Source organism: Balaenoptera physalus (genome assembly GCF_965194825.1).
Source record: "Balaenoptera physalus genome assembly, chromosome: 21".
Taxonomy (NCBI): Eukaryota; Metazoa; Chordata; class Mammalia; order Artiodactyla; family Balaenopteridae; genus Balaenoptera; species Balaenoptera physalus.
In genome coordinates, this window is record NC_138902.1 from 35,720,832 (window position 1) to 35,746,353 (window position 25,522).

At 38.8% G+C, this 25,522-nt stretch overlaps 1 protein-coding gene across 1 annotated transcript in view; it reads right to left on the reverse strand.

The window, feature by feature from the left end:
• The window catches only part of CSMD1 (CUB and Sushi multiple domains 1), a gene marked incomplete at its 5' end in the record, with an annotated part of 1,822,885 nt that overhangs the window by 499,804 nt on the left and 1,297,559 nt on the right, over positions 1-25,522 (reverse strand). Inside the window, 2 exons of the mRNA XM_082444064.1 lie at positions 564-685; positions 11,080-11,204. Of these exons, the coding sequence (XP_082300190.1) occupies positions 564-685; positions 11,080-11,204 (247 nt within the window). The remainder of the gene's footprint in view (positions 1-563; positions 686-11,079; positions 11,205-25,522) is intronic.

A 25,522-nucleotide genomic window follows, 5' to 3' on the forward strand; every position in this document is an offset into this window, starting at 1 on the left:
CTCCTCCCCCCTCACAGCACCTGCACTTGAAGCCATGTGGACACAATGTTAAGCAAGAGAATCAAAACCACCTGCCCATGGCTCCGCACCCCTTACTCCACACCTTCCACCCATCAGTCATCAAGTTTTGCTGAGTAGATATTAAAAGTTCTCATCACAAGAAAAAATACTTGTAACTGTGTGAGGTGATGGATGTTAACTAAACTTATTGTGGTGATCATTTAAAAACACACACCAAATCATTATGTTGTACATCTTAAACTATACAATGTTATATGTCAACTATTACATCACAATAAAACTGGAAAAAAAAGAGCGTAAACATAACCTCCAGAACCAGTAGGAGGCAAGCACACTGAGAATACTCACTAAGAATTAATTGAATCTAAAACTGGCTTTGCAACAAATGTAGACAGATACACACACAATGCAGCAGCAGATTTTCAATTAAAACAACAAAATTTAAGGGTGCATGACATTCACCAGGTTGTTCGTTGTAAACAGTTGCCCAGGCAGAGTGTTGATTTCATCAGGTACGCAGAGGGGGAAGATGAGAGCCTTACCTTGTCTGGATCTGTTGTGGTGATGACCCACACACAGTGTGCATTGTCTTCGTACTGAACTGGGTAATTAGGGGAGGTAATGACACCACTGGGCCCACGCAGATTTGATCCACACGTTCTAGCTAGAAGTACATAGAGATGATATTATTTTCCACAGGATTTCATCTGTGTGCTGAAGACACAAGATATACATGGAACTTCAAGTTATGTATCTAGCAGTTATTGTAATGAAAAGCTATTTGTGAACTCAAGTTGGCAAGCAGATTTTACTCAGCCTTCAGGACCCTTGCTTGGTATCTGCAACGTTTACCTGAAACTATTATGTTTCCCAAGGCACTGCCATTCACAGAATGACTTAATTACAATAGCACCATGGACAATGTCAAATCAAATTAGTCCATTTCAAGCGCCATTCTGACTCAGAGACGGTCTGTAGAGACCTTTGGTTGCACGCAGTGCAATAAGAATTCAGGACACCGGAGTTAGTGTCTCAACTATGCCCTACACGATATGACGACCTTGAACCAGTAATCCCGACCCCCCGCAGCTTCATCCTTTTCATTTTAAAAGATGGTGGAACAGATGATATTTAAATTTCCTCTCAAGTTTTACACTGTATCATTGTATTCTCTAACAAACTGTACCAATTTCCTTATAGCACAATGCAAATAAGAACTTAAAATACAGTTGAATTTGTGAAGAAAGAAAATAGAAACGGTGGCTCTAAAAGGAAAAAGAAAATACCTTAAAAATGAAAGACCAAGTAAATCACGGAAGTAACATAACCCAATAAGAATGACTAAGTTTTGAATATAAAAATATTTCAACTGACCTCCACTTTAAGAAAGAAGCCTTTAAAAAATCAATACACAATTTTGTAAATCACATGTCAGCCTGAACTCCACTCTTAACATTAATAATTTAAACTGGGTTTGAGAAAAGAGCAGAAGAAACTAATTTCACAAATAAGAACTAATACAAGAGAAGCTCAGGTTCATTTTCCTAAGATATCATATCACACGAACTGATTAAACTGCTGTCCACTGAAGAGTAGATTTTATTCATAACCCACCCTTCCTTCCTTCCTTTTGCTGGCTGAGCAGGTCAGGTATTGTCCTAAGAGACTGAGCTACAAGAGAACAGGATTCTGACCCCCAAGGGCCAGGTTGTAGGGGAGGAGTCACAGAAACCACTTAATGGGGAAATCCCTAACTGCCCTCCAGGAATAGCTCTCTCTCTTCCATTTACATTGATACAGCAATAATATCGATTATGCCTATTCCTAGTATTGTAATTGTCAATGTACAGATCTCTCTTTCCAGCAAGGTTGTGGTTCCCTTGACCTTGGGAAAGCATCCTTCCCTCACTTATCTGTATATCCTCAACACCATATCTAATGTTGATAGTTGCTGACGTAAAAAATGTGGGAAGCTGACTTTACACAACATTTCAGGTACTTGATACTTACTATGAAAATAATTAGCTAAGAATTAATCTACTATACATTGATTAATAAAAACATATGAAAGTTAGCTTTTAAAATATTGGCATTTGCTTTCCAGATGAACAACCCTTTTTAATAAATATGGATAAAGTGTCACCTGGTTTTCAAAACCCAGTAGGCGTGTTTTGGCTCCAAAGGTCACTGAACAGAGCAGAGCCCACAAGCACATACACCTGTGCTGTATGATTTCCCGCTCCAGTGAGTCTGCTTTTAGGAACACATTCTCGAGAGGATCATGAACTTCAGATCCGAAATTTTCTTAAAGCCCTCTAATATTACGGGTATTAATTACAGAAACTTAGAAGAAAAGTTATCAATAAAATTTGAGTTATCATACCTTTGTGTTACCCTACTTTGTGAAATTTCACACTGAAGAGCTGACAGAAACATAAATAGAGTGTTACTCAATAAATATCTGTTGACTAGTTTTAAAGTAATATTATCAAAGTGCCATCCTAAGCATTTCAAACTTTGAAAAAAGACATGTGAAGAATGTGTGCAGTGGGGAACTAATGTGCTACATTACCACAGACAATTTGTATTCATCCAATCATCAGCCCCAGCTGTCACTCTGCTGGAAAGTTCACCAAATCTGACAGCCTGTCAATGGCCCTGGGCCTTAGTTGTTTGCTTTGAAGCTTGACCTCAACTTGACTTATTAAAATTGGTTCCCAGCTCTTCATGAAATTCACCTTACCCACTGTTTGGGGAGATAGGATTTTTAGTGATTATATTTTTAGTGAGATAACTATTAGTAAAATTTACATAGGGAACCAGCACATTTTCTACATTTTCCTGCATACATGGTACTGTGTTTCACACAGAACAAGTTATGAATCCAGTCCCTTCAGAAGTATTTCTCACCAAAACTTGTCAAATTAATACATAAAATATTTTTTCGTTTTCTTAGAACTATGTCCCTATTTTTGCAGTACCTTTTCCTAATAAATTAACTTTTTAACTCTTTTTTCTACCCATACTTTTAATCAAGCCATCAAAATAATCAGCTGAAATGAAGTATGTGGGAATATTCAGGGCAGGGATTTTGTTTGTTTTGTTTTCCTCCCTGTATAACCTCAACAATCAGAACAATTCCTGGCATTCAACAGTTACCCCATAGATATTTGTTGATGTATTTTTTGAGTAGGTTGATAGGCTTAAATAATATGATTTAACTCTAATTATTTACTTCTAATACTCTTTCTTGGGAAACTGTTGAAAATTTTAGCTAGTACCTCAGTCTTTGCCTTTCTAAGTCGTCCCCATTCTAATCATCTGCCTCTTCATCATGTGATCATCCTACCGTCATCACACCAATTACGATTCATTAGGTACTAGTTTCTTATATCAAGGCTTTCCTACTAGTCAGAGACAATTCTCAGATTTTCTACTGGCCACAACTCAAAGTTCAACCATCTACGTGTAGAGTCGCTATCAGATAATAATAATGTTTCTTGAGTTATCATGATCTCTGTGTGCCATTATCCAAATCCACATGGTGGTTGAAGTACAGACTGGACATTATCTTCTATGTCTCCTGCAGATGATCTATTGCCTGGGGTTTTTCCTCTACTCTCTGGTTCTGCTGCAGGAAGGGTCATACCAAGCTTCAATTTCTCTGAATTGTATAGTGGAGAGAGCAGAGTGAACTCTACTCCTTCCCCTGTAGCTGCTCAGACACAGAGAAAGCTTAGCGCCCTGCTCTGATTATGATGAGCAATCTCACTGTGTCCTTGCAGACGGGGAACTACTTCCCGAACAGTTGCTTCTGGATTAAACACACACTGGATTAGTCAACAAAGTATTTAATTAAGCAAATAATTAGGTAATTACAATATACTAGTGCCAAGCAAGTTTTTATAGCAAGATTTAAATGCATTCCCATAATGGAAATGTATATACACATTTATACGTATTACAGTTGAATATCACTTTCTGCTCCTGCAAAGGCTTTCCCCCTTGTCAAAACCTTTTTGGAAATATAACACCTAACGTAAAGTAATTTACACTTAAATCTTAAAAATGCTTAATAAATGTTCTTTGATAATAACCACGACCTAATTAATGTGTAGCTAATATCACTCATGTGACAGTGTTCTAAATTTGTAAACTCAAATTTTGCTTATATCTTACATGTTTTTAAGATAAAAGCAGAATTCACAAAATGATCATTGGAAATATAGATCAAGAAGGAAAGTGGAAAGGGAGTATAAAACTAACCAATTCTGAATGTCAATCTGTGCCATTTATCCATTTAATCACTGAATATTTATTACGTATAAAACATTTGTTTCACATAATTTATCTTATATAATTTGAAGTAGTCATTTATCTATTTATGTATAATCAGTTCCAGGAATCTTTACTGTTCTATAGTAACTCCTTAATTAATCAAAATAGTTGAAGAGAATAATATTCTAATTGACCAAACTTAAATTAATAGGATATCTGGACTCACATCTGAAGCTTTTTTCAAGCACATTAAGAATTATACTGGATAGTGTATATCTTGTATGATTTAGAAGAAAACCACAGACTTTATGTCTATAACCAGACTGTCAACCAAAATGCAGAAAGTATGTCAGAGGTTAAGAGCTTGCTTTTCTTAATCGCACCTGAGTTCCAGCCCTGGTTTATGAAGTTACTAGATGTCTTATCTTAAATTGTTTCATTTTAAGCCCCTCAGGTTATCCACACAATAATCGTAACTTCACCTATGACAGCTGTAAGGATTGAGGGAAAGAATTCGAGTAAAGCCTTCAGCGCACTGTCCGACACACCATAGCATAGGGAGTAAGGAAATACACCGTAAACGCTTTGTAAGAGTTGGGCACTGTTTCAGGCATAGAGGATACAGCAGAGAGAGAACAAAATTAAGTTCCTTGACTTCCTCAGGCAATTAAACACCTGACCATCTAATTCAGGAGGATATTTGACCTTTACAGAAAAGCAGAGTCAGGGTTCAAAGCATATCTGGAAGAGGGTGGGCATGGAAGGGTTTGGATGAGACAACATCTGATGACCAGTGTAGGATGGAGACCCATGTGGAAAGCTGGGGCAGAAGTGTTCCAGGCAGAAGGAAAACAAATGCAAGGGAGCTGTCACAAACTTCCCAGGCAGGTTCTAGGAACATAATTAGCACCAAATTCACATTAGCTTTCAGGTCGTTTTATGTCAGTAGAATTTGAGAGGAGTGGTATAAAAATACATGGCTTTGTTATTTCCAGTAACTTAATAAAAAATAGAGAAAAACATGTTTTTTTCCCAAGTGACATTCAAGTAAAGAGTATAAATCCTTATAAGTCTAGAAGCGAAACCAGAAATTTATCCAAATTCACTGGAATTAAAGTAAAAGTTAAAAGTGTGAGAAATTAAGAGGTACAAACTTGCAGTCATGAAATAAATGAGTCACAGCATAGGGAATATAGGCAATAATAATTTAATAACTTTTTATGGTGACATATTGTAAGCAGACTTATCATGGTGATCATTTTGTAATGTACAGAAATACTGAATCACTATGGTGTGTAACAGGAACTAACATGGTGTTGTAGGCGATTATACTTCAAAAACAAACAAATGAACAAACAAACTCATAGAAAAAGAGATCAGATGTGTGGCTACAACGACGGGGGATGGTGTGAGGGAGGAAGGTGGTCAAAAGGCACAAACTTCCAGTTACAAGATAAATAAGTACCAGGGATGTGATGTGCAGCGTGATAAATACACTTAATACTGATGTCTCTTATATATGAACATTCCTAAGAGAGCAAACCCTGAGAGTTCTCAATATTTTTATATCTATCACAAGGAAATATTTTTTCTTTAAAACGTGTGTATGCTTCTTTAAATCTCTGTGCTCACAGATACTTGATATAATAATCAGTATTAAAATATAATCTTACAATTGGCTCTGGACCTTTAATCTGGTAGAATAAAGTCATCTTGCAGGTATAAATGGTCTTTTCACTACTATTTAAAAGGTCATTTCTGTATGGACAGAAACTGTGAGTAGGGAAGAATAAACTGTAAAGTTCTTGGTAAGTGAAAAGTTAATAAGTTAAGGGTAATTCTGAGCTAACCTGACCTGGAATCCCAAGATAATAATAACTTTATTCTGTGACCCTTGGTAGCTCTAATTGGCTTCCATGTAACCACAGTTAGAATTGCAAAAAACACTTCACTTTTCTTATGTGCCCTTTCAACTCAGAGAGCAACTAAAAATATTAATTCCACAGATCAAAGTGCATTAGCATTAAAAGAAACTCTCTCTATATATCCCCCCTAAATATTGATGGAATGAAATGCCAGCTGGAACATTTTACTTAAAAAAAAGAAGTATATCCTCTTCTTCTCTTTTTTGTTTGCTTATTTAAAAAATCTACTGCTAGTTAAAGATACTTATACAGTTTCAAACAGCTCATATTTTACCCTGTGAAAAATCATAATGGTTGTTTTCATATCCCTAAATGAAGTAAGCATAATTTCAAACAACATCACTTGTGTAATTACTGAGCTATGGCAACCATTCATCCCTGTGGTAACAGGAAGAAAAGGTAACATCTCCCATTCTCAGAGCTAATTAGCTAATGTAAGTAAGCATTGGCTTAGGACCCAGTGTCCAGATGTGAAAGATCACTCCTGACTCACTGCAATTTATCAAATGCCTCTATCAGATATTCCTTCTGTGGAGAAGGCATGATAATTACTTAAGAGTTAGAGACCCTTCATGAAGAAGGGAGCCTTGAGAATCAGTCCTTCCTTAACTGACTGAGCTGAAATCTCATAATGCATGCAATGCTCAGACCAGAGGCATTTTATTGCATTTGATAGATAGCTGAATTTAGAACGTGTGGCTGAGATGATCAATATAAGGGCTGCTTTAAAGGCTCAGAGTGCATCAGGAAGACCCAAACCATGGTGCTCGCCTCTTACATACAATGTATTACGGGGTAGCACAGAGGAGAAGATGAACTTGAAAAACTGCACTTGGTGTCTGGAATCTACTGACAGCTAAGTAAATATCCCTACGTTCTGTTTTGGGTAGCATTTGAAACATCATTATGTTTCATGTTATCCATTTCCCCCTGCATTTTAGACAGCTAAAGCTATCTTTATAGAAAGAGCCATAAAAGCTCCACCTAAAGAAAGGTTTTTTCAGCTCTTCTTTAATTGAGGAATCAGTCATTAAAAGCCAGTAGAGACACTATTTAAAGGAGGGAATGATGACAGACTCAGGGTTCCTAAATGTTGCCAACCTGGAAAATGTATGGGCTTTAATAGAAGAAAGTACGTTCTACACTGAGGGATGCCTGCCAGGAAACCACCCATGACTCATGGAGGTCATTGCTTCCCTTCACACCCACAAGTGTGCTGAGCGCTGAGAAAACTGGAACTGGGCTGAGCTTCACAGCCAGAGTGGCGCTGTCCATGGTAGCCACTAGCACATCTGACTATTGGGCACTTGAAATGCCACTGGTCTGAGTTGAGATGTGCTCTGAGCATAAAATGCACACTGGATTTCCAAGACATAGTATGAATAAAAGAAAGAGAAAAAAGTAAAGCATCTCCCTATAATCTTTTTGACTATACATTAAAATGATATTTGTAATATTTTGGGTTAAATAAATTATCAATATGTTATTAAAATTAACTGCACCTGCTTCTTTTCCTTTTCAAATCTGGCTACCAGATGTTTTAAAATTACATCTGTGGCTTGCATTTTATTTCTAGTGGAGAGCCCTGCTCTAGAGACTGCTCGAAGTGATCCTCTATTGGGTCAGCCTACAGATGCACTAAGACGTTTGACCATCCATCTGTGTATGTAATTGATCAGGTCATGGTACATGGTGATTACTTATGTTATATAAGACTCTGTCACCCAGACTAGAGGGAAGGGTGTTCCTGCTGCCTTTGCAGGAGGAAGCTGCCTCTTGTGAGAGGGCCATGTGGCCAGGAGGTGAGTGCAGGGCAGAGAAAGGGAGTTGGGTGTTGAAGTGGAGGACAGGTTCCTGGCTTAACGATGATACTTACAGATGAGCCCTTACACACACACCTCCACCCTTTTTTTCATCCATATAGCTTACACATATAGTCCTGAACTGATACAAAAATGCCAAGGGACGTGAGAGAGGGATGAATGATTCTCTAATTTATTTGCACTCTCCACTCATGAAAAGCTGCAGATGATACAGGGAAACAAACAAACAAAAAAAAGTGTCATTTATTCAGTGATTTATCCCACTTCTCCTTATAAAAATATACCCCCATGGCAAAGATTCCCTTAATATCTATTCTCCTTTTCTTTCATAGAAGTATAATTGTTTGGTATATATTTAAACATACAGAATAAAATATATATATGTTTCTAAGTCTCACAACAAGGTGAGAATATCTGGCTGGATTTTGGCCAATGAGAATGAGCAGAAATGCATGTGACGGTTTCTGCAGACTCTCGTTAGCATACATCTGCTAGGTCTCTGTTTCTTCTAACCTCCTCCATCCAGTCACCTGGAGTTTGGACACCACCGTGGACTATGAGGATGGAGGCGTGACCATAGTGAGGACAGAGTGAGTCTTGAGGAAATTTTCATATCTGAAACAGACCTGCCATCCTTGTCCTGTACTGCCTAGCTCTTAACTTCTGTATAAGAGAGAAATCCACTTCCATTTGTTTTAAGCTTCTCTTGGGTTTGGTTTTCTGTCACCTAATTGTTATCACCTAATTCTAAACAGTTTATCTCAAATTCTCCTATTTAGGAGATTTCAGGACTTTAATTTTTTTTTGTTTAATGCCGTACTACTCCAAATGCTCTAAAATACATATTTCTTTAAAACTGTGTTTTTAAAGATATTTTTTATTGTTCTCTAGACACAGTCTGTTATTGTTCTAGTATGCAGATTTAAAATATACATCCTATAAGAAAACTCTTCCTTAATTATTTCTTGCTGCTATAGCTCATTATTTCAGAAAGTTAAAACTAATAAATTGAAAAAGAGCTAAAGGATTAGTCCATGAAAATGAAGGTACATGTAATTAAAGCAAAACAGTTAACAGCTGGGAGGAAGAAAGAGGAGATGAATATAGTTGAGTGTGAAAAAGAGAAGTGGGTGTGGAGAGAGGTGAGGAGGCTTCCACGGGAAACCAGACCAAGAACCACACAACAGACAAAGACCCTGTGGGAGAGCTTTCTCTTCTAAAATGATAAAGTAGGACATTAGAATCTATGGGAACAGGAAGTCAAATGACTCCTCCTCTAATTACCTCTAAAAGTGAGCAGTTGGTGGTCCAGGGGGATGGAGGGAACTGTCCCACCATTAGCCTGGATGGAGCAAGCACCTGAGTGTTTGACACCAACCAAATCAGCGTATAAGCTGGGGCCAACGTGCTGGGAAATTGTTTTGAGTGTAGATGAGATTTGGGGCAAAGGGGGAAAAAAAAGGAAAACTTCTGGATTCATAAATAAGGTAAGAATCAAATAATATCCTACTCAATAGTCCCTTTATGTTACTCTAAAATATCAATTTAAAGCAGATGCACATTTACTAGTTTTGTCTAGTGTGGGCTTTTAAAATAATGACATATGTTCCTGGTATAGAAGAGCAAGAAAAACATTTGAAAATGAAAGCATATTTTTTCCTTAGGGCAACGATAATACCTGTAGCTTAGTCCTCATTTGTAACTGGGGCATGAACCTTACCACCCTTTCATGGGAATAAGGATTTTGCTACAGTTCCTTTGAAAGCCTAATGATGTCACTTTAGTATTAGTGTACAAATAGTCTAGTGACCAAAAGGGGAGGGGCGCAGCCATACACATTTCCTGACCAGAGATGGGTGCTTCTCCAAGAAGGGAAATTTTTCATGGGAAAGGGCCACCTGCAACCAGACCACACGCCCACTCTGCCCTCAGGATGCACAGATGCTACAAAGCTGTGTTTTCTACATGTAAAAAGCCACCAAGTTGTTATAGGTAAAGGTACACTATACTAAATAAAGCCTGCGATCTAGTATTTTAGCTTTTTTTTTTTTTTTTTTTTAGTATTTTAGCTTTGATGAAACTAGCAATGTATTTTGCAACTACTTCATTTCACAGGATATAACTTACACTGTTTATCTTGTATTGTACCTTTTTACAACTGGAACATTTTAAAATAAAAATTTATGAATCCATTCACTTGAAAAAGACTATAAGGAGGGATAAGATATTCTTATATATGAAAGTATATAAGAATATACTTTTTATTCCTTGTTCAACTTAGTACTTTTTTTTCTTCTTCCTTTAAAACTACCAATTTGCATAAATTATTTTATGGCCAAAATGCAAACAAAACAAAATACCTAGTTCTTCTTTTAATTTTATTGATTCTTCCTTAGTAAAATAGCCAAAACAGTTTTCTGCTGGGTTCACTATGGCTTCTATAATTCTGGTAGAATTCTTCACGTACTTCACAGAAACAACAAATACATACTTTGACCTCATTGAAGAAGATGATGATAATGCAGTATTTTGCTCTTCTATGTCCTAGTTTAATATGATTTAATAATAAAATGATGGCTTCAGATCATGCTAACAAACTCCCTTTATCACTGATACTATCAAAACCCAAGAATTCAACTTCACTACTATTGCAAAGTGAGAATTTTTAGATTTGCAGGGACATGCATAAAGTTTTCCAAAGCATCTGGTTATGTAACATATTTTCATACATATGCAAACTGTGTATATAGATAGATGGATACCAAGTTATATCGAGTATGTGTGTGTGTTTGAATGATTAGATTTACTCATGTATTTCCTGAAATTTAAAAACCACAAATATCCTTGGAAATGTTTGCCTCCTAAAAAATTTCAAAGAATATTTCTTGTTTACTTACATCACTATGAAAGCATAAATCATCACCACGTTTTGCTCTGCCTATACACAGTGCTTTGCACTTAAATCGTTCAGAAAAGCATGCCAAATCTGAGGAAAGAGAGTATCTGGGCAGACGCAATCACATAGGCCTTACCTCGGCAAATGGGCCGGTGGTCACTCCACGCAGCCAGAGTCTCCGTGACTCTCTGACACGTTATGCTCTTGGATCCCTGGAGCACGTAATTGTCCTCACAGGAGAACTGTACATTTGCACCAACCCTGAGCAATTACAAAACCAAAAACAACCCGAATTATTCATGGAAGACTTCTTAAAAAAATCATCACAGTGTTGCTACTGTGTTATGCCGTCAAAACGATATTAAACATTAAGTGATCCATTAGTAATTATTCACAGATACAACCCTCTAATGCAGCACAAGACCTGGGTTCAAATTTCCGTTCTGCCAACTTCTGCTAAATAAATATATGATCCTTAAGGTATCTTCTCTAAAATTAAGACAATAACAAAGGTGGCAGGACCATGTGTTGTGGCTTAAGTAAGAAAATGCATGTGAAAGAAGTGAACCCTGGAAACAAAACAAAGTTGGATGTCATTCCACATGGATAAATATCTTACCAAAAAAAAGACTGAAAAAGCCTCGGTTAAGAAAATGTCTCAGTACACAGAAAGACAAGTGCTGTATGATTCCACTTATATGAGGTATCAAAAACAGTCAAATGTATAAAATCAAAGACTGGAATGGTGGTTGCCAGGGGCTGGGGGGAAGGGAGGCAGAGGGGAAATGGGAAGTTATTAATTCAAAGGTATAAAGTTTAAGTTAAGTAATATAAATAATTTCTAGAGATCTGCTATACATCATTGTACCTATAGTCAACAGTAATGTACACTTAAAAATTTTAAAGAGATAAATCTCATGTTAAGTGTTATCATCATCATTATAAAACTTGCTTGCAATGAAAATCAAGGAAAAAAATGTCTCAGTAAAGAATTTGTTATCATTGCAAACATTAATTATATTAATTATATTCAGACGGAGGCCAGTGCTATTATATTTCAGAAATACATCTTATAGGAAAAGAATAATTTTATTTAGAAAAAAGCAATCCATCCAGCCTAGAGTTAGATGAAAAACTGCTTTGGCTCCAGAGCTGCCTCTGAAAACATGAAGCCCTAAGGTTGTAAGCAGTAACGAAACGTGATTGCAGAATCACAAACCAACAGGTGCATGAGAAGATGTGAGAGGCATACATCAGGTCTGAGCACACCCAATCACTTCTTCTAAGGCTGTCGTCTGGCATTGAGCTGAGTGCAGCATTATTTTATTATCTGACAAGCCTATTGTTACAAGAGGAAATTCTACCTGTGTCTTCCATTTGACAAACCCTGACGTTGATGCTGACAAAAATGGGAATGAAAGAGAGTCTTTGAGAGAAAATATGCATAGTTGCCCATGTTATGTGTAAAGTTATTAATAGATAAAAGATAAGGAAAAAAAATAAACAAATGCTTTCTTTTCCTGCTTATTGAAAAAGTCTAATCTGGAATATCACAGTGAACATTATTCCAGTAACATTACAGCAGCATTTCCCACACTTCTGTATAACACTCTCAGAGGATCATCACAGATGTCTATAAAAATCATCAAATCAGGGTCAAATCAATTTGAAAAATTCTGGATTAAACAAAATTAAGCATCTTTCTTTTCTAAAGGGGACCCTCAGTTTACTAAAATTTAATATGCAAAATGTGTTTCACCTACTTAAGAGAATGTAAAGTATGTAGAATTTTCCAAATTTATCTGGTCAGGAAGCCCTTTTGCACTAAATATCCAGGGCAACTAGAATTCTATGAAAGTAACCTGCAACTTTACCAAATTCACTGATGAGCTCTAGTAGTTTTCTGGTGGTGTCTTTAGGATTTTCTATGTATAGTATCATGTCATCTGCAAACAGTGACAGTTTAACTTCTTCTTTTCCAATTTGGATTCCTTTTATTTCTTTTTCTTCTCTGATTGCCGTAGCTAGGACTTCCAAAACTATGTTGAATAAAAGTGGCGAGAGTGGACATCCTTGTCTTGTTCCTGATCTTACAGGAAATGCTTTCAGCTTTTCACCATTTAGTATGATGTTAGCTGTAGGTTTGTCGTATATGCCCTTTATTATGTTGAGGTATGTTCCCTCTATGCCCACTTTCTGGAGAGTTTTTATCATAAATGAGTGTTGAAAATATTTGCAAATGATGTGACCAACAAGGGATTAGTCTCCAAAATTTACAAACAGCTCATGCGGCTTAATATCATTAAAACAAACAACCCAATCAAAAAATGGGCAGAAGATCTAAACAGACATTTCTCCAAAGAAGACATACAGATGACCAAAAGGCACATGAAAAGATGTTCAACATCGCTAATTACTAGAGAAATGCAAGTCAAAACTACAATAAGTTGGGCTTCCCTGGTGGCGCAGTGGTTGAGAGTCTGCCTGCCAATGCAAGGGACGTGGGTTCGAGCCCTGGTCTGGGAGATCTAAAAAGAAATGATACAAATGAACTTATTTACAAAACAGAAACAGACCCACAGACTTAGAGAATGAACTTGCAGCTACCAGGGGGGAAGGGTGGGGGAAGGGATGGTTAGGGAGGTGGGGACTGACACGTACACACTGCTATATTTAACATGGATAACCAACAAGGACCTACTGTGTAGCACAGGGAACTCTGCTCAATGTTACGTGGCAGCCTGGATGGGAGGGGACTTTGGGGGAGAATGGATACGTGTATAGTATGGCTGAGTCGCTTTGCTGTGCACCTGAAACTATCACAACACTGTTAATCGGCTCTACTCCAATATAAAATAAAAAGTTACAAAAAAACAATTCTATGGAAGTAATTTTGAGAAACACTGTGTTATAAGGACATAATATGTATTATTTTTGAAAGGGAAAAGTGGAAAAACCAAAATGTAAACATAATTCTAATTTTCATTGTCAGTCACAGCAGTTACTTAAAACAGCTATACTTTTTAGACATATACATCATAATTTCATTGGCCTTTGGTCTTATTTAAACTTCCGGAACCACGTTGAATAAATGAAGTAAATCTAAATATTTGGTTTGAAAACAACTATTATATCTCCGTGTTCTCTATTCCAGACCCCAATCTTCAGTTCTCTTTGTTTACCTAAATTTCAGTTTTCATACTTTTCATCATTCTTTCAATATATTTTTATTGAATATTCACTGTGTGCCACACCCTACTCCAGGTACTAAATATGCAGAAATTCATAAGACCGACAAAGTCCCAATCTCATGGAGATAACATTCTAGTTAACGGAGGACAAAAAAACAAACAAACAAATCAAATAAGAAGAAAATGAAAGTGTTGTTAAGTACTGTAAACAAAATACACCAAATGATGCGATTAATAACAGGTTAGGGAGAGTCGGGATTTAAGAGTGCTTCAGCATTTTTTATGATCCTCTCAAACTAAGGTGCTAGTATCTCACACAATTTCTAGGCATGGTCAAACATAAAGGAAGGAAAATGAGATTATTGCTTCCCTTTGGCAACCACTTACTTCAGTTACCAAAGCCTATCATTCATAGTTTTGATGGAGTGCACTCCATTCCAATAAAATGTCCATCTTTTTCATACATGCTTTTCATACATCAGATCAACTTCCTTTAGGTATTCAATTGTGTTAACTTTGACTACTCTATCTCATTTCTGGCAATATATTATAGATTTATCATCCAAAATTGGAGAAAATATGGGCAGAGTTTATTTTTGGAAACCATGAGAAATATGAATGACTATATTATTTTATATATATTTGAATGAATACACTTCTACAAAAATGAGCAAAATATGTAGCGATATAGAGAAGAAAAAAGCTTGATAAAAAATTGTTACCCCAGATAACAGTTATCTATATAAGTATCTGAATCTGTATATCAGGAAAATTAGGCATAAAACTATTTTTAGAGTGGTAATAGAAACACAAGTACACTTTTGTTTCTACACTGCAATAATCGTAGTACTTCTGATTTTATTACAAGCTAAATTTTAAAGTATTTTAAAATCCTACTATTAGATTGCCCCATTTGCTCTCACTCATTGAGACAGAACTCCCTCACACCTAACAAAGTTCACACTCTCCTCAGATTTCCAGCAGACAAAAACTACAGAAGCCTCTTCTACCACAGAAGGTAGAAGACTCTTCCTAATGTTCTATAATCACTGTAGTGTATCACAGAAGATCTAGTCCAGAAATCTCCATCTGGGTTCTGGGGAAATCAGTCCTCAGTATGTACAGAGTCTGATATGGAACTCATTCTTTAATTTCTGCCCTTAATTTTTGAAACCTTTTGACAAATGACTGGAAATAACAATTGATAAAATAGTGAGGCTTCTCTACTTTCAAAGCATTAAAATTATTAACAAGAGCCGCCTCTTAGCTTGACGGCAGGTTGGAAAACAGAGCCACTGATGCGTAAACTCATTCCCAAGAGTGGAGATGAGGAGTAGTCTCTGCGTTGTGATGAACAGGGTTGAGCTTGAAACTGATGATGATCCAACTTCTAATTTATTATTTCAAACTTCTGCTTTGGTTTTATCTAGCACTTGAATCAGTTCAATTTAAAATCCATGCACACTTTCAGCTTCAAATATATAATAAACCAAGCTTTTATTTATGATTTGATTTTATGATTACTATGTTTGAAGGCATATGTATAACATTAGGAAGATTAATTTGGTTTTCTGGAAAGCACTCAGAAGAAAATAACAGAACAAAAGAAATTAGTATCTTGCCATTGGCAAGTAAATTTAGAACACCTAAGAATTATTTTGTCATACAATTTTGATAATTGTTAGTAGCTGGAAATTGTCAAAAATAACAGAAAACTGATTTTGTATAAGATCAAGATAAATTGTGTATTGATAATAAATATCCAAATGGCAAATTTTAAGTTAAATAGTTGAAGCAGAATAATTTGGTGTTTTAAATATAATAGAACAGAATAGAAAAAAAACACATTTTTCACTTCTTCAATGCTTAGCACTTCCGAAAGGCTCATCATTCAAAGTTTGAATTATGAAGACATTTCATTTGTCACCATCTACTTGACTTTACCTATAGTTTGAAGAGACTTTATAGGTGAATGAACTCTTTCCAAATATGGTTTTCCTAGAGAATGGTTATCTGTGCATTTATTTAAGATTGGTACTATAACTATTTCCAAAAAAAACCCACACACACAAAGTAACTTAAAGATTAAACTAGAATCCAAAACAGGATGTGGAGACTGATTTAGCTGTGATGTGTAACTATCCATTAATTCAGAGATGACTCTGACCTACCTGAGTGGCTAGATGGGCAGACCCCACCTGTTACCTCAATCCATGCTGGCTGGTGTTGATTGAATCTACTGAAGCAACTAGTTTCCCCATTTAGAATTTTCTAAATGGATAAACAGATTGATAGATTGATATAGCTGATACATAGATATCTATCTGTCTCTTTGTTAAAAAAAATCCAGCTCAAACAACATACTTAAAGATTCATAAATACAAAAAAATAGATACTATTTTTAGGCATCAGGGGTAGGCATTTACACATTTTGCATCTGCAGCAAAAAGGAGAAACACATTATATTATCCTGTTTTCACATTTAAGCAACAGAAAACACAAAAATTAGAGGAAAAAACTTTCTTTAGAACTAAGTTGAAGTCAGGATTTGCTGTATTTCTCTTTGTAAAATGAACACAAATGACATGGGGAAATTATATCTGGAACCACACTGTACCAAAGGTATAGATATCTTAACTATTTTTTTTTATGTATAAAAAGGAAACAACTGAAATTTTAATAAATTTTCAAAGATTTTGTGTGGGTCATCAAGAGAATTTAGAATCCCTAGAAACCCGTGGTAAAGGGCGTGTGTGTGTGTGTGTGTGTGTGTGTGTGTGTGTGTGTGTGTGTGTGTGTACAGGCACAAGGACGCACACCTGTGATTTTTCTCCTGTATTTTACTTACACCCTGAGGATGCTGATACTGGCATAGCACGAAGTAAAATTATAGGTGTCTAAATCCAGGTGTGTGCAATACGTTTACAGGAGCAGTGATGATACACTGTTCCCCATTCCTCACTCCCCACTATGAAACATAAAAGCAAAGCAAAACACAAGGCCAAGCTGAGGCAGGGGAGGAGAACATGGAGAGCCAGAGCAGGCAGAGATGTGATAGGTGGTGTCAGGGCTGTGGAATGCAGTGCCCTGGTATCCGCCGCACCCTGGACCGGGAAGCAAGTTGGGTGAGGCAGTGGAACAAGATAGAGCCCTGCCCAGGGCAGTGTGTGGGCCCCCAGGGCTAACACAGACCCGTTCCCCCTTCCCAGCTGTGACCCCGCGGACACGTCTGTGTCTTATGGCACAGCCTCTCTAAAGAAGAAAAGGCAGCACGGGAGCCTAAGACGAGGAGGTGGGGCCCCTGGGCCCTCGAGTGACACAGCAGGTCGTCCCCAGGGTGCTCATGCCTCTTGAATGTTGGCTGTGGTTCGCGGAAAGGAAGCCCCAGACTCAGAAACATCTCCTCTCCAGGAAGAGGACGTGCGCCCAGCCAGGGGCCCGGGGACAATCAGGACAGGGATCCGAGGGGCAGGGATAAGGCGGGGAAGCCATGCCCATTCCCCACCATTGAAATGAGGGCCTTTCCTTAAGCCCTGGCATAACATCATCAGCAGAGGGGGACTGGAAGTGAACAGCTGACTAAACCTGATGGACTAAGAAATCACGGATTTCAAAAACTTTAAGAGTGAATAAATACAATTTTCTGACTCAGACTAAATGGGGATATTGAAAAAGAAATTAATTACAGCCCCAGTACAAAGATTACGTTTTGCACTCTGAATTCATGGGCCTGTAATTAAACCTCTCACATGCACTGAAGCTGACTTTGCAAATAATAATATTACTCTTCTTATCATATACAAGTCCCCCTCCTACTTTCCCCATCTCTACTGCTCCCTCCTCCTCTTTCTCCCTCCCTCTCTCATTTTTCTCTCTCTTCCTCTTCCTCCTTCTTACTTCTTTATCATTAAAAAATATTTACTTCCCATAAGTAAAATTAGTTATACAGGTAGTTTCCGGAAGTAGGTGCTAAAGCTTCCAGAAAACTGTAGTAGGAAGAATTTGAAGGAATTTTTGTAACTTTGGAAGAAAAGAAATGACACTTGATACAAGAGAAGAAATGAGAAGAAAACTGTCAGGAACACTTCCAATGTTCTTCAACATCTTTAGTACATTTAGACTCAAGTCCTCCTCCTACAAATAAAATATCCCCACTGCCTTAAACAGTGTCTGGCATATCACAGGCACTTGAAAATACATGCTGAACAAATGGAAAAAGACAAGTCACTTTCCTGAGGCTACATGTGTCAATCTGTCAGTAAAATGGGACTGAGAAATAATGGTAGCAAAGAAATCCATCTACTCTTCATCCTCTTTATCGGCCTTTATTACACCTCACCTGCATTGGTTCACAACTGGTTATGGTCAGGCTTTTAAGCACTAGGTGCCCTGCTAGTCATAAGGATGTATTGATGAACTACTGGGGGCAGGAAATACTTCATCAAACAACTACTGGGCAATGAGGTAAATAAATATAAATTACTATGGGAGAAATGATTTTGCCTTCAGTGAAAAGGTAAAAAAATGATATTGCCAGAAACTGAAATTTGGGTTGGGTCTTAAAAGATCCATATAATTTATTTACTTTTCTCAAAATGAGTATCTGTGTCCTAGAGTGAAACCCACCACAGAAAGCCCCGTTGGTGTCAAAGTTGGTGATCTGTTCAGGGAATTCCAAGTAGCCTGGTTTGTCCAGAACAGTATTTTCCAATTGCTGTTCCAAAGAGGGGCCCATTCCTTCCTGTTCCAGAGTTTTTCCCCTTTAGACTTGGGGTCCTCTCCTGATTCACCCCGTCTCCTTTCCCTCTCTTTGAGGTACAGCGTAGCTCTTTTACTACTCCACACAATGTTTCTTTTGAGAAATATTAACCTAAAGGCCAGAAGTAGGAAGGGTATGAGGCTTGGAAAAGGCCACGCAGAGAGGCAGTTCCCAGGAGCAAGGCTTCCTGAGGGAAAGCATCATGTTTCACTCACCTTGAAATCTCTCACAGCCTCCAGCAGAGTTTATTGTGCTTATGATATCCCTGAGATAGATGTTTGTAGAGTGATTGCACAGGACAAACAGGAGACAAAGGCATGAATTCAGATCATCTCCTAAATGTGCAACCAGCCACCACAGTGCAAGGCTGCAGGGAGTAAATCCCAACAGCAGCACGTGCAACCCATCTCTGCAGCCACCCTGCAAGCGCGTGTCCGTGATGACACGCCTCTATTTCAAAAGGAGCTGTTTTAGGTAACCTCCCTGATTCTCCGACAAATGAGTCGCACTCCACTCGGGAAAGGAACTTTGATACTGAACCGTACGTTCTCCACTGACGGCCAGACTGGTCCTAACACATTCGACTGATTTCAGGCTACAAAGACGGTCCGAGTAAACTGACCCCTCACTCCTAAGACGTCGTCAGACTGTACAATTTGCACAGCCTTCCAGACAATGGCATCATCAGAGAGATGCATGTGCGGCTGCTGTGAATATCGCAATGCCTCTTACTACCCTTTTGATTTTCACACATAATGTGTCGTTTCTGGGTCATTTTTTCTTTTTATAGTAACAATTTTTAGACTCATTTCCTCAAGCCTGAAGGCAATTTAGTACCACTAAGAATGCATTAGAGAGTAGATGGATCTCTTTAGCCTAAGGAAAGAAAAGAATCTAATATTTCATAGGATTTTTAGATATTGTACGTTAATAATAGCACAACAAAGACCCCTAACCGCGATCAGAATACAAGCAACATTAACACCGTGAATGGGGCTTCAAATGACCAGCAATCTTCAGACTCTGAGAGCTCTCAGATGTGCAGCATTTAGAAGAATGTGTGAATTTTCCCACGAGGAAATTTAATTTGCATCTTCTGAGTATACGATAAGTTCATGGGGATCCACTATTTAGCAAAACAAGAGGACATTTTTTGTCTGACCAAGTAGAAATATTAAATCCTCAGATTCACCCCCACCCATTCATACAGAGGCAGAAGCCACTACTGCACTATTTCTGGAAGGAACAGGTGGGCAGGGAGAGGGAATTCAAGTAAGCCTGGACCCGCATCAAGGCTCTAGGAGAAGCTGATCCAGCACTCCCTTCTCCCATCTCAGTTCATCTCTCTGTGGCCCCTCGGCCCTTGCCTGACAATCTCCTGACGCCCTGGGAACAGTGGCCTCTACGTCTTTCTTTCACTTGACATTTGGAAGCCAAAGAGGACCCCACAGGCTCTGGGCCTTGAGCTGTTTCATGAGCTGTTCTCTTTCCTCTGCAGCTCCAGTGAGAAAGCCTGGGAGCTTCTCGGATGGAGGGAGGGGAGAGCGCCTGCAGCCTGTGGACAGCTCCAGCCTCAGCCAGGAGGGCGAGCAGGGCTGGAGGGCAGGACACACCAGCGACTATTGTTTGTTTTATATGATGACCAGGCCCAATGAGTGGCAGGAGTGGCAGGAGCTAACCAGGCAGGGAGGGAAACAGTATCATTAACTACTTACTTGTGACAGGCATTCATCCAGGGCCCCGGGATGAGTCATCACTGGAGGTGTCTCAACCCCACTTTGAGAAAAACAAGACTCAGAGGGTCAACTGCTCCAGAGCAAGCAATACATGGATTCAAACTGTCTTTTCTTCTTACTCTGAAACTTATCACCTATACTTGTGATTGAGCAGAAAACAACTGCAAATACAGAGAGGCTGCACAGCAAAGATTTTCCTCTAGGCTTGTATCTACTCTGTGCAAAGCCTTCCAATATTCTGAATCATCCTGCCCTCCTTGTTACAACAAACTGATGGACTGACAATGGAAAGATCCAGGACAGACAAGGTAACCCGAGCCAGGGCTGGTGTGTGCGTAGCAGGTGCTGGACACATGGGGTGCTCCAGGCTTGCACGCGCCCTCCCCGTCTCCCCATCTGGGCCTTGCTCTGTCCCTGTGGCCATGAAGCCACATCCCAGGTGCTGCTGTTGACCACAGCCATGGGTCTGGGGGCTCCTGACAGAAAGGAGCCACCTCACCCAGGTGCTGGCTGGACCGAGTGCGTCAGGGCTCTGGGTTCCACAGCAGCTGCCTGGAAATGTGGTGACTATGGCCCTGAAATGTGGAGACGCTTTGGGGACATTCCTGCCCAGTGGGAAACAGTGCTGGAGGGGTTGCAGTGAACAGCGAGGCCCCAGCAGTGCCCCCAGGCTGTTAAGGCACCTGTGAGACTGAGCCAGCCGGCTGGTTACTAAGTGTGAATGGCTTCTCTCCTATTCGCCATCCCTACGTTCTGGGCTTACTCCCATTTCCCTCCCTCCTGCTTCCCTGAGATTGAACTGCCCCTAACACTTCTTACCTTGGGCTGATTTCTAGGGAATCCCAAATAAAGTGGGGAACCTGAGTCGATGATCAGCCTCCAGTCAAGCCCCAAGACCTAGAGAAAGTATCTGCACCTGGTAGCCCAGATGTTTAAATCGCTGTCAGTAAAACACAGCTCAGCTAGAACAGGAGCCTGTGTTCTTCCTTATTGTGAGGTCCTGGGGCCAAGGATGGTTCTCCTCTCATGCTCCTCAAAGCCCTAAATACGTCTTCTCTGTTTCTTAGCAGACCTCCTCTCTCTATCATCTGCCCCACTTCAACCCAATAAGGAAACGTCTTCTTATTACAATTTCTTCTCCTCCGTCTCACATTAATACTGGGTCATTCGCAGGAATGATGTCTCATATTACCTAACACATTTAGCACTGTAAGTAGGACCAAGCCAATCTGAGAAAAGGGCAGATCAGGGATCCTGGGGAAAGCAGAAAAGGTGTCTCAGGGCAGGTGATGCTAAAATCACACCAAGCCATGTAGGTGTAAGAGAATCAAACTGTAAACACCACCTGCACAGATGGATACGCCTGGCTTCCTCTCACACCATTTTCTCTGTGCAGCTATGGGTTTGTTGGTTGGTGTGTTTGCTTTAACTTCCTTTCGTTTAGACTCAGCCCTTAATGTTTATTTTCACCTCTAGGGAAGAGAGGCAGGAAGGGTTCTTCCACTTCAGGGTCTCTGCATGTGCTTCCATCTGCCTGGACTGCCCCCACCCCACTATTTTGTATGGTGGGATGGGGGCAGTCCTTCTCATCTTTTGAGCTCAGCTCTGAAGTTATCTCCCCAGAGCCTTTCCCTTCTATTCTGTCTACAACAGAGGAATCCCTTTCCTGATCCTTCTTTGTTTCTCCTTTTATCTCAGGAGCATGTCACAGTTCTAAGGGCTCGGCTCATTTTGGTTAAGGAAACCAATGAATTAGTAAATACAAGGATGGGTTCCTCAATCTCTCTACCCATGGCCCCAGGTAGTGATCTGCGTTTTCTCTTCCCCTCTTCCTCTGGGAACAAAGACTACAAGCAAAGAAGCACAGCTGTGCGGCTGCCCTCACTTACTGCCGTGCTCCATCAATGCCCTGGAACCAGCCTTCCCAGCATGTGCCCTGCTGCTCTCTACAAGGTGGTCCTTCCCACCAGCCCAAGAATCTCCTGCTCCTTTTCTCCTGTCTGTTATCCAAGTCTGATCTGAGCAAGATCTGATGAACTGTCCCTACACCAGACTAAGCAATGGGACCAGATGGTGATGCCTTGCCCTCCCAGAGGGAGTCCACTTCATCAGAGCAAGAAGCTGCACAGCAAAGTCTTGGTCCCTAGGATCCCTCCACAGCAAAGCCACGGGAGCTCCACCCTGAGGGCACCCTCTCTGCTTCCCGCAAAGGGCAGTGTTGGTTCTAGTTCTTACTGAACACTTAACAGAAGTCTGCTCTGTAAAGAGAGCTGAGGAATTAATTTAAAAACACACATAAAAAAACTGTAGATGGCATCAGTAAGCTAAGAACTGACAAATCCTCATTTCCTAATCTTCCCACATGCCTGCCACCTGACTTTCTCCTCCCCTCCTCTCCTCCGCACTTTTACAAATAGGAAGATTAGGGAGCCCTCCGGATGGAATTTAGGAAGGTGGTGCAAAAAGAATGCAACTGACAGGTAAAGGGCGCAGACTGGTTTTATCAATATACTGACCTCAGTCAAATTCAAAAACTACCTAACAAATTACCCTCTCTATTAACTAACTAGCTACCGTAGAATATAAATATGGAAACATAGAAAGTCTCTAAACCAGCAATTCTCAGCAAGGGTCAAGTGCATCAGAACTGAAAGGGAGCCTCATAGAACTTGTGTAAAATCTTATTAGACTATGGCAAAAACATGATCAAGAGACACAGAGCTTTATAGCTCTGATGGACCACAGAAATCATCATCTTCTATTTCTGCCCATTCTTTTACAGATGAGGAAGCCAAGAAACAGAGAAACAAACTGTATTAAAGAAGGTCATTTAAAGGAGTGTTAATATTTAAAGGATCCCTAAAATCCCATTTCTGATGGTCATGATAATGTGGGTTATTAAAAAAAATCAACTATTTATTATTGCATTTTGAAATTAAGAGATTGATGTATGCTTCAATAACAATGAACAATTCTCCCAGAAAACTATTTAAATGGGTATTATATTTTGACAAAAATTAATTTACTATTACAGATACTTTAAAGACTGGGAGAGAGAGGAAGAATATTCCATGAATTCTACTCAGTGGATTCTTTATCAGAAACAGCTTTAGCCAGATAAATGAGATCTGAAACATTCCCAGTGTGCCCTTTTTCAAAGGGACGTAAAGGTTTCAAATAGTGTGAACAGAAAAATATTGGTTGTGGTATTTCATTAAGTGGTTCTTAAAAATACAGTCAATGCTCCTTGAAAGAGCAGTAGTCACTGGCAAATATCTTTTCTAGACTACTTCAGTTTCCTAGTGATAGTGAAAGTGAAGTGCTTGCATTCAGTAAAAGGCATAGAAAAGCGTTACGTTCCTTAAATATTTTTCAAATTCTAAAAACACTTTGGAGCCTGTCAGGGGACTCTGGTGCTGAAAATCCAAATGCAGGGTGTTAGGAAAGGTCTACACTCACCAACCTGTTTTATTGATATGGAGACCCTAGCAGGGATGCTCTGTCGCCCTCACCTTGTTTTTTCCACTTGTGCAGGTGAGTAAAGAAATCATTTACAGACCCAACCCTGCATCCAGAAATAAGCTAATGCTTGGGTTCCAAAAAATAAAAGACAGTTCTTTGACTGTTCTCCTGGGAACACTGAGTGCAAAGGGATTATGTCATAGGAGGTGAATCTTTTCCAACAGGAAACTAGCCTGAGTGTTTTTAAAATTTCCTGTTGCTCCCATTATAGTTCCCAAATTTTGCTTATTAACAAAACAAATATGGACTTAATTCGAACTCTAAAACATTTTTAACTTGTTTCATTTATTTTTTTCTAGCTCTGTTGAGATATAAATGACTTATAACATTGCATAAGTTTAAGGTATATAGCATGATGATTTGATACATGTATATATTGTGAAATAATCCCTATAATAATGTTAGCTAATGTATCCATCACCTCACATAGTTACCATTTTTTGTATGCAGTGAGAAGTTTTAAGATCTACCCTCTCACAACTGTCAAGTATACAATAAAACATTGTTACGTATCATCACCATGCCATATGCTAGACCCCAAAACTTGGCTCCTTTCATTAGTAAACTGATTATTTCTTTAATTGATGGGGAAAAAATCAGGCTAAATAATATAATAATCTCTTAATAATAGTAATAATGAAATCTATATTTTCCTCCTGTCATTATGATTAGCAATGATGTACACAAACTATCAAATAGTAGGGATTCAGTGTTTAATACAGAATATAGAAGAAATAAGTAGTAGCTTATTTCTCTGTAATAATTATATTCCTGAAAATTTACCTGTAAATCAAAATTTTGCATATCAAAACAACACTTACCATTGCCTCACAATATGTAAATATACATGCATTTCTTACATAAAATAGAAGGAAATGACTTAAGAAATATTTACTGAACACTTGCTATGAGCTGAAAACTACGCTGGGCACTGGGAATGAAACAATGAACAAAACCAAGTCCATTCCTTACAGAGCTTACATGCTTGTGGGAGAAAGAGCATAAACCTGTGTTATGTGTAGTAAGTTAACACTGTAAACACAGGCAGGTATATTATCTTGGGTCCTGCTCAGTGCTGGGAAGCAAAAGTAAAGCAAGGAAAGCATAGAGGGAGGGAGGGGTGTGAATGAAAAGCATGTTTCAGAGACTATGTTCAGGAAGAGGCTCTGGCGCCAAGACTGGAAGGAAGGGAAGGCTGGATCATTATAAGATCTGGGTCATCCATGATCAGCATTGAGTAAAGTATCTCTTATGCTATTATTATATATTGTGAAGATGGACAGTATCAACACATCACGGAAAACATAAATAAACAGAATCACAGAAATAAAGAGCTAAAGGAGAGAACTGATATTAAATATAATATCAGAA